The sequence below is a fragment of the Phymastichus coffea genome, unplaced genomic scaffold, assembly GCF_024137745.1.
Source record: "Phymastichus coffea isolate CEN01 unplaced genomic scaffold, Cenicafe_Pcof_1.1 PCOF00231, whole genome shotgun sequence".
In the NCBI taxonomy this organism is placed as follows: domain Eukaryota; kingdom Metazoa; phylum Arthropoda; class Insecta; order Hymenoptera; family Eulophidae; genus Phymastichus; species Phymastichus coffea.
In genome coordinates this window covers 92,352-105,484 of record NW_026707042.1, presented here as the reverse complement: position 1 = coordinate 105,484, position 13,133 = coordinate 92,352, and the positions used below count along the sequence as shown (strand labels likewise).

Sequence of the window (13,133 nt, the reverse complement as noted above, 5' to 3'; positions counted from 1 at the left end):
TGATACGCTCCATCAAGTTCCCTGTAGCTTCTTTTCTTTCGATACTAAACATCTCTCTAAATTACATGTGCAAGTCAACTTTGACTTTTACCATTTACTCGCTTCTAAATTTTCGCATAGTTCTGTAATATTGGTAACAGAATCTTGGTATTCGAAGAAAAGAGATTGTTGTCTTTTATAGGAGTAGCCTATAAGGGACGTTTAATCTAGACCAGAGGCCGTTCACATCGTCCAATAGGGATGGAAACTTTCTTACTGCCACAGCTTTTAGGAAGGGGGAGGGAACAAGCAAAAAGCTAGGGCTAGCTAATTGTTTACTGTCGTTTAATGATTTTCCATGGCAATTCGAACTTTTAATTTTTAGTTATTTTTTCTGATAAAAGCCATACTTATTCTCCCTGGGAATTTGTATGATTAACAATTATTTTTAATTTATTGTCGTACGGAAATATATGCGAACGTTAGCATACAACTGCCACTTTAACATTATTAAGTTTCTTGCACTACTCATCACGGTTATTATGGTATTCTGAAACACACGGAGATTTTACGGTACTGTTATAAATCATAGTAAATGCACCGACACATGCATTTCACAATATTAGGTAGAGTACAATCAGAATCTATCTATTCCATGAACGTTTGGTATTCCTCCTTAAAACTAATGCACATTTAAAAGAATGTATAGAAAAATACAAAACATCTATATGATGAACTTTGACGGTTATTGCAATACTGTTGCGATCGGAAAAGATCTAGCAGTTGTTCCAGCTGTTCTTCAAAGAGCGGCATTCAATCTTCGTTTTCGTCACTTGATTCGAAAGCATAGCAGAGCTAAACGCAGGTACGAGTATGAGGCATTAATCGGTAAATGAGAATGCAGTCGGTAAACAGACATCGCAATTGAATGTTGTAGCATACCTCGTCGAGACCGGGCTTCATTAAATCGTCCAAGCCAGATAAACGTTCCAAGTAGTTTGGCTGATTGCAGGCGTCGAGTACAAAATCAGCGCCTCTTGCACGATATTCATCAATCACGGGAGTCGAGCATGCCGTGCACGAAGCGAACCTGTGGGTCACGGTTAAGAACTGTTCGTAATTCCACAGCGAACCACGAATTGTGTGTGGTACACCACCGAGTAGACCTTGTGTTGAGTCGTCCTTGCTCTCCTTGGACAAGGCCTGAGCTTCTACCCTGCAACAGGCGAAGCATAAATATTATTTTGCTTAAGCTGTAACATAGCATGCTCCAAGTAAGCAATTTAGTTACTTATCGAGATGCTGAATAAGAGCAACCATCAACTCCACTGCCAAGCCGGCAGCAACGTAAGACAAACCCGGTCGGCTGACGGTACATTGCTGATCTAAAGTTCGATCGACTTGTGACTACATCATCGAAATTAAACAACTATTAAAAAATAAGTCATTTAAGTGACTATGCAGAAATAACAACTCACATTGCCTGGCTGCGTGACATCGTTACAAAAGTAACAGCCCAGGTCTTTACCCTGGAGACTTTGCAGCATCGCGTTTGGAGATATAGAACTTGGCTCTTGTCTGGTTCCGTGTCGTTGGACGGTATAAGAGTCAAAGCCTAGGGCGGCATTTATGGCAATCTTGTTGTGAGCGGCGCACATTAGGGTTGGCAACCAACGAGCCTCTCGCGAGTCCAACAAGAGAAAAACCACGTCGTGCTCCGAGTATAGCTCTTGCAATTTTTTAATAGCCACAATTGTAGACTCCAGCATACTTGGACCCACTACATGGCCAGGCATTGGTATCTGCAAAACTTCACCTCTAGCCCTCTAAAACACCGTTATTAACAAATCAGTAGCACTCTTATTTTTCACTAGTATTCGTAGTTATACCAAATTCGGATGAATTTTTAACAAAGCATCCTTGGCCGCTTCAGCTTTAAACTTTCGATTTACAACGTCCTCGTGCGTATAGAGATTCTGTCGAACTGTGTTGCTGGCAGCCACAACTGAATTGTCAACAAACGTTATAGTTTGAATGCCCCAACCAAGCAAAACTCGAGCTACTGAACAGCCTAGTGTTCCAGCTCCCAATACAAGACACCTTAGACTGCTTATGTATTCCAAATCTAATTCAGGTACTAATCGCCACTTCATCAGTTTTAAATTCAAAGTGATTGCTCTATCTGATAGTCTAAAACACACCAGTTGATATTTCATTTATTAATTTTGCATTTATCAATCAATATCGATGAGAGACATACTCACTTTACTGGGTCCATTGTTTCAGACAGATCAGCAATACTTGGACCCATTTTTCCACGAACATTAGACTCCCAACCTACTAAATTACCCTCTAATAATATTTTCTGCAGTGTTTTTGGATTTTTCTGTTCCTTAGTCCTTATTGTATATACTACCGAATTTTCAACGTTGCAACCACGAATTGATATAATTTTTATCCATTTTTCAAAGCATATGTTGGGACATGAGATAAACAAAAGGCACAAGAGATTTCTCAATGGCCAGCCTGGAGCAGTAATATGTAAGCAGGGATCATAAAAGGCAAAATATAAATCTGCTTCATTCTGCAATAAAATTTTGCATTTTATTGAATTTTGAATTTTGCTACTGTTGCTGCAGTGATTTACATCTTGCAAAATTAAATTACCTCCTTGTCACTTGTATTTTTAATTTCAATACCTCGTGCCAAACTAGCCACCTCTAATGTTGATTCTTTCGAAATTATAACAGTAAAATAGCTTCTAGCACATGCATTCAAATGTGAAAATCCCTTTTGAAAACTTTGCATTTGATCAGCTGTAAGCTCATCAGTAGTTGATACTTGTGGTTTTGCATAATGCATTTCTGGTAAATCAAAAGGTGTTGGATATGCTGCCCAATAATGAAATCTATGCTTTTTTAAATCGGCATAACAAAGTATAACAAAAATCATTAATCTCCATGGTTCTTTTACAGCTAAACCATTTTCTAATGAACTAACAAGTTCTTTTCCAAGTGTATTTATAAACTCTTGAGGATTGGTTTGTCTAAACATTTCCAATGTGTTAGTATTGATCATAAAACCATTGCATGGAACTGCAGATTTATGGGATGTTGCTTCTAAATCACTGCAATTATTTTAATATATTTTCAACATTATTTCAAACATGAATTCTAAACAAATTCAAGTTGTAAGTGTGCATGTACTTATTAAATGAGGTATAGTCGAGGAATAGTATACTTGCTTGTTGCTCATTTAATGATTCAAAATTGTAACTTGCCCACAGAGGAATTTTTACTTTATCCTCTAATTTATATTTGTCAATTTTTAATTCAGCAAACTTTGCCCAAAAACTTGACTCAGGCGCACATTTTACTTTAGCAAACTTAACAATATTTTCAGACATTGTTCCAGATGAGAAACTTTTTTGTTAGCCTAGAACACAACAGAAAATTTTCAAAAATACTAATGCCAATATTAAATTGTTATTATAGGAATCACTATATCTTTATCGTGCATTTTTAATAAAGTGTAAAAGTAATATTTGATTTATTACAATGTATTTGTAAATATAACCTTAAGTCGAGGAAACCATTATAAATTCATCAAAGATATATTCATGTCAAATATTGGTTTGATTATTATAAATTACTTATTTACATTCAATAACATACCAATGCTGAAATTAATGATACTCTAAAAATGGATTTTTACTGAAATCTTACATCCTTTCAAAGCTATTGAAACTTCATCAGTTGTTACGATAGTTACGATACTCTTTTACACAATCCAATACCAGAATTCATGCATGCGCGTGCGCATACTGTACACTTAGTGTTTATATTTTGGCCAGCTCTGGAGTGTGGCCAAACTCGCAGGCGCCAAGGACGGAAGACAGAGGAAGCGTTTAACAGCGAATGTCGGAGAACAGGCGTTTATTACCGAGATGGCTACAGCGAAGGCGTCGAACACCCGACGACTTGTAGTTGTTGGATGGTGCGCTACTGCACTCGGCTTTAGCAAGCTAGACTTGCTATCAGAAGCGGTTGCCGGAACACTGCAGCAACTGCTGCCAGCTCGACGGCGTCCTCCCTACTGGCTTCCGTGAGGACCGTCGCTCCTTAAATATCTTCGCCGGTGTGGTGTTGTCTCCTTCTCGAGCCGCTTAGGGAGCTTAGGGCAACTTAGGAGAAGCGGATTAAATTAATTACAGAACTAATTCCCTCCTTCGCCCTAAGCGGATTGTTTGAATTATTTGTATTATATGATTGTTTTTTTATATGTATATATATATATATATATATATATATACATACATATATATATATATATATATATATATATATATATATATATATATATATATATATATATATATATATATATATATATATATATATATATATATATATATATATATATACATATATGTATATACATACATATACATATACGTATATACATATATTTATGTATATACGCATATACACACATATATATATACATATGTATGTCTGGATTTATATATATACGTATATGCATAAATATATATGTATATACATATAAAAAACAATCATCATATAATCCAAATAATTTAAGCAATCCGCTTTGGGCGAAGGAGGCAGTTCGTTCTGTAATTAATTTAATCCGCTTCTCCTAAGTTGCCCTAAGCTCCCTAAGCGCCTCGAGAAGGAGACAACACCACACCGGCGAAGATATAAGAGGAGCGACGGTCCTCACGGAAGCCAGTAGGGAGGACGCTGTCGAGCTGGCAGCAGTTGCTGCAGTGTTCCGGCAACCGCTTCTGATAGCAAGTCTAGCTTGCTTAAGCCGGGTGCAGTATACATGTACGTATGTGTGTGTGTGTGTGTGTGTGTGTTGTTTAATTTTTAAATCACTCATGCGCGTTGATTTAGCTGGAACACTTGCAGCAACTGCTGCCAGCTCGACGGCGTCCTCCCTACTAGCTTCCGTGAGGACCGTCGCTCCTCATATATCTTCGCCGGTGTGGTGTTGTCTCCTTCTCGAGCCGCTTAGGGAGCTTAGGGCAACTTAGGAGAAGCGGATTAAATTAATTACAGAACGAACTGCCTCCTTCGCCTAAAGCGGATTGTTTAAATTATTTGGATTATATGATGATTGTTTTTTCCGGCAACCGCTTCTTATAGCAAGTCTGCTTGCTTAAGCCGGATGCAGTATATATGTACGTATGTGTGTGTGTGCGTGTGTGTATATGGTGTTTAATTTTTAAATCACGCATGCGCGTTGATTTATCGGCACTTAGTCAGATCCCACCGCCATCTACAAGTAATAAAGTAAAGTAAAATTAAAGTATGTACCGCCGACGTCAACTTGTATGGCCGCCCTCCATCAGCTGTGCAGCTCTCGTCAGTCAGTATGTGCTGGCTTAGTTCTGTGCAGTGTGTAGTCTGCTGAATACACAACATACGTCTACCATCGGTCCATGAGCCAGACATGAGCCAACAGTTAAATTAGTGTATCGTGCAGTGGGAGAAGTCTTGAAAAGCACAATGTCTGATTACTTGAGGTCGGCGTTCGGCTATCTCAACGGCGCCACCACTACCAACGATTATCTTGGCCAAGTTATCGAAATCAGTGGTGTCAAACTTCGAGTTAATCGACTCATTGCCGAGGGTACAGCCATCTCTAACATCCTCCCACCTAGCGCTTCGTTTATCTCCTACTATCTTTGCTATTCTTTCAATTATTCATTTTCATTTTCACACTACATCAACGACAGTTACTTTTGTCTCGATCTGACAATTGACAGTCACCGTGCTCATCAGAGAAATTAAAGCACAATACCTACTGCCCATGCTTGCAAGTTCAAGGTTAAAAGCATTGCTTCCTTATTCGCTTAATGACCTTGTGTTTTTTCAACTTGAAATGAACTTTGACTGTTGGTTGATTGTGGCTTTTGTCATCCAGAGTTCTCTTGTAAAAATTTTAACCGATGGGCAATTAAAGTAATTATTTTAGACGTAATTTGAGCAGTGAGCAACTCGCGCGCCAAGTCCACTTTCACCTGTAATCCTTGATCGCCAAATCTCCTTAGTTATCAAGTCGGAGCGAGAATTTTTTTACTTGTTTGTGGTTATTTCTTTGTCTAATTTCGCACGTGAAAGAGGAATTTACGCGCGAAGCCTTCAGTCCTTAAACACTTTTTATATCATATAACTTGAGACATTATTCTTAGTTGAATACACAAACGTGTCGCATCACAGCTGATACAAGGCACAGTAATGAGAAAGAAATATTATTGATCACTGTGATTGGTTACTTAAAACTATTAATTCTTATGAAAAGTTGATCCTGCTGCATCTATTGATCAAACAATAAGAAAGAGAAAAATGCACAAATTAATCAAAAGTTGAAAGAATATTTATATCCAACAAACTGTCATCTCTAATATAACAAAGTTTAATAGAACTTTTTTATACGAAACAGATCAATCACTTTACAATTGCAGATATATTAATGACATTGTGAAATATGTCAAATAATTCTCTAAAGTTACAAGTGTTTTGAGTTTTTGCTCAATAACTGTTTGATCAATTAATTTTGCTTTAACAAGTAGGCCGTCGATATGTTATAAACACTTGTTATTGATTCAATGTACAGTTTTAGCAATTATTTTTGTAACTTTTAAGTGAGCTTTCTGTCTCTGTGACTGCTTACTTGATACTATATCTTAAAATTGTCAATTTCGCAGGTGGCTGGGCCTTGGTCTTTGCTGTAGAAGATGTATCAACAGGAAAAGAATATGCACTTAAAGTAAGTATAACAAACTCTTATTTGATTTTAATTTAAAAATAGAGTGTGTTTTATTGATTGATTTCTTGTAGAAATTGGTAGCACCTGATGAAGATGCCAGAAAAACAATAATTCAAGAAATTGAGACTTTGAAAACCTTAACAAATCATCCAAATATTATACAATTCTTATGTGTCCAACAAGTACCTAGAGAAGGAAACAGAGGAAGCGAATATTTACTAGTGACAGAATTATGCCCAGGTGGCACACTTGCGGACGTCTTGAGAAACGTTCCCACAAATTCTCTGAGCTTAGCTCAAATATGTAAAATAGCTTATCAAGCAACCAAAGCTGTCCATCATATGCATTGTCAGCAGCCTCAGCCTTTCATTCACAGGGATATAAAGCTGGAAAATTTTCTGATAGGAAGCGATGGTCTGATAAAGCTGTGCGATTTCGGTAGTACAACCATTCAGCAAATTCTGCCGGATACATCATGGAATGCGCAGAAGAGAGCTCAACTAGAAGATCATATGGCCAAATTTACGACTCCGATGTATCGGGCTCCGGAAATGATGGACACGTGGAATAACGAGCCGATTGGACCACCGGTCGACTGTTGGGCACTCGGTTGCGTGCTCTACACCCTGGTGACTTTACGACATCCCTTTCCAGAAGGTAAGTCTAGAAGAACATACAACTCGACACTGATTTGCAAAACATACAAGCGACTGCTGTTTTTTAGGCAATAAACTTGCCATAGTGAATGGCAAATTCACGGCACCAGTGCTAAACGCTCACCTCAGTTGCTTCAACGATCTGATCAATGGCTGCTTGCAAGTGTCGCCGACGCAACGCATGACCACATCGAATTTGCTGGAGCAACTAGCTGCCATAGCCGAGTCGAATGGCTTCGATCCGCGAGAGCCGGCCTCGGTCGAAATAGCCAAGCCGGCTCCTCCGACCAGACCTGCACCTCCGCCACCCGTGGCTGCGCAGCAGCCGCATCAGCACCAGCAACCGATGCCGCCACCGCAACAGTCGCAGTCCCAGAGCTCGTTGGCCCAGAATCCGAAGCCAACTGTTGGGCACCATACGTCGGCGTCCGCGGGTAAGTGACGAATATTGTCAATCTCCTAACTGCCAATGACGGTGGTATTTGGCTGGCAGGCTTGTTTAGCTCGATAAAGGGAGGCGCCGGTAGTCTATTCAAGAACATCAAAGACACCTCATCTAAAGTGATGCAAACGGTGCAGCAAAGCATGGCGCGTACCGAGCTCGACGCCAGCTACCTGACCTCGCGGCTGCTTGTCATGCCCTACCCGGCAGACGGCATCGAGTCAGCCTACCGGGCTAATCACGTGGAGGACGTCAGGGCCTTCCTTCAGGCGCGCCACCCGCCCCCGACGAGGATACAGTTTTACAATTTGTCCAGAGGCAGGCCGAATGTGGCCAGACTAGTCGGTCGTCACGTTGACTGCTCGTTCGCTTACGCCTCTGCAGAGGCTAACGCTCCTCTGCTGTCCGCTGTCTATCAGATCTGCCAGGATATCTACAATTACCTTGACGCTGACGTGCATCACTTCGTCGTGCTGTACTGCAACGTAAGTGGATGCCTCGCAAGAGCCGCGTGTATTCCTACGATATGTGCAAAAATAGAACAAAGCTCGACGACTATCGTTGTTCGCAGGATGGTCTTAGGGCCAGTGCGCTCGTCGCCTGCTCACTGCTGCTGTACGCTGGCGTATTCTCAACGACGGCCGAGGCAGTGAGCCTGTTTACGACGCGCAGGTGCCAGCCGCCGCAGCTGCAGCCATCGGAGACCCGAGTGCTCGATTACATGGCCTCTCTGATGTCCGGCCACTTGCCTCACGTGAAGCCGCTAGTACTCCGGTCGCTGCTGGTTCAGCCTGTGCCCCTCTTCACCAAAGCTCGTGACGGCTGTCGACCGTTTGTCGAAATTTATAGTAACGGGGCGATGGTGAGTGCCTTTCTGTCGCCGTTGCCGACTTCAACGTCAACCGAGTAAATAATCGGTCTCGCGTGCTTTAGCCATTCACTGAAAAGAGTGATCTCGCTACAAGTGCACAGTCACTTTGTACCCATGAGACTTCACGTGTTACGAGAGGCGTTTCACTCGGGGACAGTGAACATTTTTTTCAGTGTGCGTAGTTGGTTAGTGGTGTGGACTGCTCGATGATGATAACGTATTTGTCGAGGTCGGCGTTCTCAAACGAGAAGAGCGATCGTTCTGATAGCTATTTCTCTGTCGATCGATGAGCGGCATCTGTCATGGTTACTCTGAGTGCGAATTTAACTTACGTAAATCTGGTTGGCCATCTCTTTTTTTCTTAGTCTTTTTTGGCCTGACAATGAATAGAAGATGCTGGTTGTGCAGGTGTACTCGACCAAGAGGTCCGAATACGAGGAGATGAAGCTGTTTAGCATGGTGGAGGGCAAGTTGTGTCTGATCCTGGGCGAGGCCACTGTGCGCGGTGACATCACGATGGTGCTGTACCACGCACGCCAGCAGCTCGGTCGTATTATCGGAATCAAGATAGCTGCGTTACATTTCCACACGGGCTACGTGCCGCTCAACGACACCTGTCTCTGCTTTGAGAAGAAGGACCTCGACGATACGCCCGAGATCGGTGGCATGTTCAAGGTCATGATCAACGCTAGCCTCGGCGAGGACTCTGTCAAATTCTCGAGGGCGCCGGCGCCCTGGGAGACCGCCGAGGAGACCTCTCGCCGGCCCACGCCGGAGCCCCTCTTCGCTTCGACTCTCGAGATGGAGGAGACGCTGGACAACTTTCGCGCCAGCATGCCGTCCAGTGAACGCCGTGTGAGTGCGCGCTCTCGCCTAGGCTCGGCCGCCTTGCAGCACTGACACCGACGCTTTTGCCACAGGTTCCGCGGGAGCCGGTGCCACCACCCAGACCCGAGCCACCGAAATTGCCTCGTAGGCCTTCCGGGGACGCTGCGCCGTCTCGAGCAGAGGCCCCGACAGAGGCGGATCTCCTCAATCTCGGCTCCTCTGCATTGTCTGCTGCTGCCTCTGCTGCTGCTGCTGCTGCTGCTGCTCCTCCTCCTCCTCCTCCTCCTCCTTCATCCAGCGCCGACGGCGCTACGGCGGCCGCGGCTGGTCCACCTCTCGATATATTCGCTTCGAGCTCCGGACAGCCCGAGACCCTCGACAGCGACCTACTGGCTGGCTTCGGGACCTTTACCTCGGCAGCGCCGCCAACCACTCCCGTCGTCAACGAACCCTCTAGCGCCGAACTGCTGTTCGGTCAGAGCAACAACTGCAGGCAAACCGACATGGGTGATTTGCTCTTTGGGCGGTCTGCGCCGCAGCCGACTCCCACCGGGGAAGACGTGATGTTTGATCCATTCGGCAGCAGCCTCAAGAACAATCTGCTAGGTTTGTCCTCGGCCTTTATGCCTCGTCCTCCCAAACAATCGCAAAACACTAAAGTGACGTAACTTTTAGGTAATTGGACTCAGTCAGGCGCCACTGGTGCTGCTAAATCCTCGGGCGAAGATGCTTTGCCGCGAAATGCCAGTGTCCCCAACTTTGCTCCTCAGAAGCAAGATCCATTTGCGAATTTGACCAACGTGATGGGTGCTGGCTTGACTGCAAGCTGGAATGGCACGCCCAAAGAGTCCAATAGTCCGCAATCCTCCAGTCCTGCTGCCGCAGGTATGTACAATTATCTTCTCGATAATGTATCAGTGCCTTGTAGTGAGTAATTGATCGATCGTTGTTGATGCAGGTACGCCGGTGCACTCGAGCCCGCGCATGCACAAGCCCGTGACGCCGATGGCCGAAAGTCTCTCGTTTGCCACGGCCCAGACACTAAATCAAGAGCAACCAAAGACGAAGCCTGCTGACGCTTTCGAGGATCTGTTGGGTAGCCAAGGCTACAGTTTCGCCTCGCGCAAGGCTGACAAGAATAGTACAAAGACCATCAATCAAATGCGCAAAGTCGAGGCCGCCAAAACGATGGATCCGGAGAAACTAAAGGTAGCCGAGTGGACGGAGGGTAAAAAAGGAAATCTCAGGGCACTATTATGCTCCGTACACACAATACTTTGGGACGACTGCAAGTGGCAAAAATGTGAAATGCACATGCTGGTGTCACCTGCAGATGTTAAAAAGTCTTATAGAAAAGCTTGCCTTGCAGTCCATCCGGATAAAGTAAGAACCCGGCTTGCCAATCTGTTATTGCTTTTTGTACCACTAAACGTATTCTTCGTTTTTACTGCAGCAATCTGGTACGCCAAATGAAAATTTGGCCAAGTTAATATTTATGGAGTTAAACAATGCCTGGAGCACCTTTGAGAATGACGCCTCGCAGCAAAATCTATTTAGCTAATTATCAGCAATCGTTACTTGTTTTAGAGTATTACGATTCATAGTACATTATAAATAATATACATAGAAGATCCATCGAGGATCAACTTGTTGAAAAGGACATCATCGCTAATCGTCATCGTGCTTCTTGTAAGATAAACATACAAAATTAACAAAAAAAGACGAAATTATTTCTTCTATTACATTCCGTAAATTTTGATTACTATATATACATAACTCCTAACATTGAAGCCCAGAGAGACTGTCGCTGGACGTTCTGTTGAATATTTATTTCTAGTTTATCTTGATATATGTTTTGTCGATACTTGAGTCGTAATCGTACGATTTTTCATCCTGACAAACTATTAGTTTATTGTGATTTATTTAGATGTAGGTTACTTTATTGTGATTTAATTTAATTCATTTTGTCTTTTTTTGATCAGACAAGTTAGTCAGTTTAGTAATTACATATTTTGCATTTTGAACTTTAATAATTCATAGATACAGGATTCGATATATTTTGACAACTATAATGAAATTAATTACAACGTAAATTATAATGGAAAATAAAGTAAGTATGATGGCAAAATCAATATGTCGGTAAAACAGCACAAAATTAGCGAATTTTCCAGCGAAGTCGACATAGGCTTTCAAATAGTGTCCTTAAGCTTCAAGGAATTCTTACGTGATCTGTATATATATATAATGCAGTGTAAATTATGAAGGATCGTGAAATCGTATATATACTTATTCACACATATAAGATATTTTGTGAGCGAATGTTACAATATGTGTATTTATAATGTTGCTTGAGCATGTTCTTGTTTTAGTACACCGAGTGACTAGAATTTTATCAGAAACAGTTCTAACCCGTTATTTGTCGTCAACCATTTGTGTTTCTACTCTTGTCAGATTATTGTTTTCGACGTTCAATCGATCACAATTCATCTGCTCATCGCTAAATAAATTGCATTTCATTTTATTTTAGAAAAAAATTACAATGTCTATATGCCATGAATACCGCATAATACTCATTTTGAATTTCTACGTGATTAATTGAATATTTTTATGTTATAGTAAATTTTACTTTATTTGACAGACATAAATAAAAGTCAACATATATATATCTAATAGAACCCGCTTCTTTTTCCTCAAGTAAATTATAAAACTACGTTGGTGGAACAATTTTGAATAATTAAACCAAATGCCCCATTTATTACAGTTATTTAATATAGTTTGGTAGTATTATCTGAGTAAACTGAAACGGCGATGTGTAAAATATAAACTTCAAATGAATAAACAAAAATTATACATGTACAAAGGAAAAGAACAAATTTTAAAAGATAACTTTGAAAATTGATTTGAAAATATAATAAGTAATTTTGTATTTAATCCGACTTTAAAAGAGAGCTAGCACTTACAGCAGCGCTACAGTGTTGAATTTCGAGATTTGATTTCATAAATCAGCATCTTGGTTTAGTCGGAACAGTTTTCATTTCTCTCACCATATATACATTTTTAATGACGTGAAAATAATTAAGAATTATTTATACGGAACCTACAACTACCCACGGATATCATCTGTCAACAAGAAAAGTACATTAAGTCTTTTAATTATATGAAATAATATTAATCATTATAATAATAAAGCTCCATTTCAGCAAGAAAGAAATTTAGCATCAGAAATTATAGTTGAGGAGTAGTTTGATTACCAAACTGTTCATTATGGAATAGTCTTTAGTTACCATTTCCTTATTTTCACTTGATGTTTTTATCTGGAACAAAAATATTTAACTGATTAATTATATAATCACAATGATTAATTGTTCTAGTAAGGCTGGAGTGCCTGGAAGATGTCGACGATTCTCCTAGTATTTATTCTGAGTACAAGATTTTTATAAACACACGTTACAATTGGACGAATTGAATGCTACTACGTACGTTGATTTTGTATACGAAATCGGGTCGAATTTTGAACTTGGAAAAAAATACTTAAGTGTTCAAAAGAATTCCAATTAACAGA

The 13,133-nt window shown here is 41.0% G+C and overlaps 2 protein-coding genes across 5 annotated transcripts; one reads left to right on the top strand and one right to left on the bottom strand.

Moving 5' to 3' along the window:
* Window positions 1-327: 327 nt before the first annotated feature.
* Window positions 328-4,059, bottom strand: LOC131674330 (ubiquitin-like modifier-activating enzyme ATG7). 2 transcript variants are annotated; one of them, XM_058952938.1, is made up of 9 exons: window positions 3,654-4,059; window positions 3,186-3,414; window positions 2,647-3,106; window positions 2,244-2,563; window positions 1,869-2,169; window positions 1,458-1,805; window positions 1,271-1,386; window positions 922-1,195; window positions 328-834 (listed from the first exon to the last, which is right to left on the bottom strand). In XM_058952938.1, the coding sequence occupies exons 2-9, from the start codon at window positions 3,383-3,385 to the stop codon at window positions 793-795; spliced, it is 2,061 nt and encodes a 686-aa protein (XP_058808921.1). In that variant the 5' UTR covers window positions 3,386-3,414; window positions 3,654-4,059; the 3' UTR covers window positions 328-792. The 2 variants fall into 2 exon arrangements, with proteins under 2 accessions (XP_058808921.1, XP_058808922.1); XM_058952939.1 differs by lacking the exon at window positions 328-834 and having other exon boundaries at window positions 1,055-1,195; window positions 1,271-1,364.
* A 664-nt stretch (window positions 4,060-4,723) lies between these two features.
* LOC131674338 (cyclin-G-associated kinase) lies at window positions 4,724-12,236 on the top strand. Of its 3 annotated transcripts, none has more exons than XM_058952956.1 (13): window positions 4,724-4,826; window positions 4,896-4,984; window positions 5,061-5,182; window positions 6,713-6,774; window positions 6,846-7,431; window positions 7,499-7,864; window positions 7,924-8,357; window positions 8,444-8,734; window positions 9,152-9,598; window positions 9,664-10,177; window positions 10,247-10,456; window positions 10,530-10,954; window positions 11,025-12,236. In XM_058952956.1, the coding sequence occupies exons 3-13, from the start codon at window positions 5,170-5,172 to the stop codon at window positions 11,130-11,132; spliced, it is 3,456 nt and encodes a 1,151-aa protein (XP_058808939.1). In that variant the 5' UTR covers window positions 4,724-4,826; window positions 4,896-4,984; window positions 5,061-5,169; the 3' UTR covers window positions 11,133-12,236. The 3 variants fall into 3 exon arrangements, with proteins under 3 accessions (XP_058808939.1, XP_058808938.1, XP_058808937.1); XM_058952955.1 differs by adding an exon at window positions 5,312-5,634 and having other exon boundaries at window positions 4,896-5,182; XM_058952954.1 differs by adding an exon at window positions 5,264-5,634 and having other exon boundaries at window positions 4,896-5,182.
* Window positions 12,237-13,133: the final 897 nt, after the last annotated feature.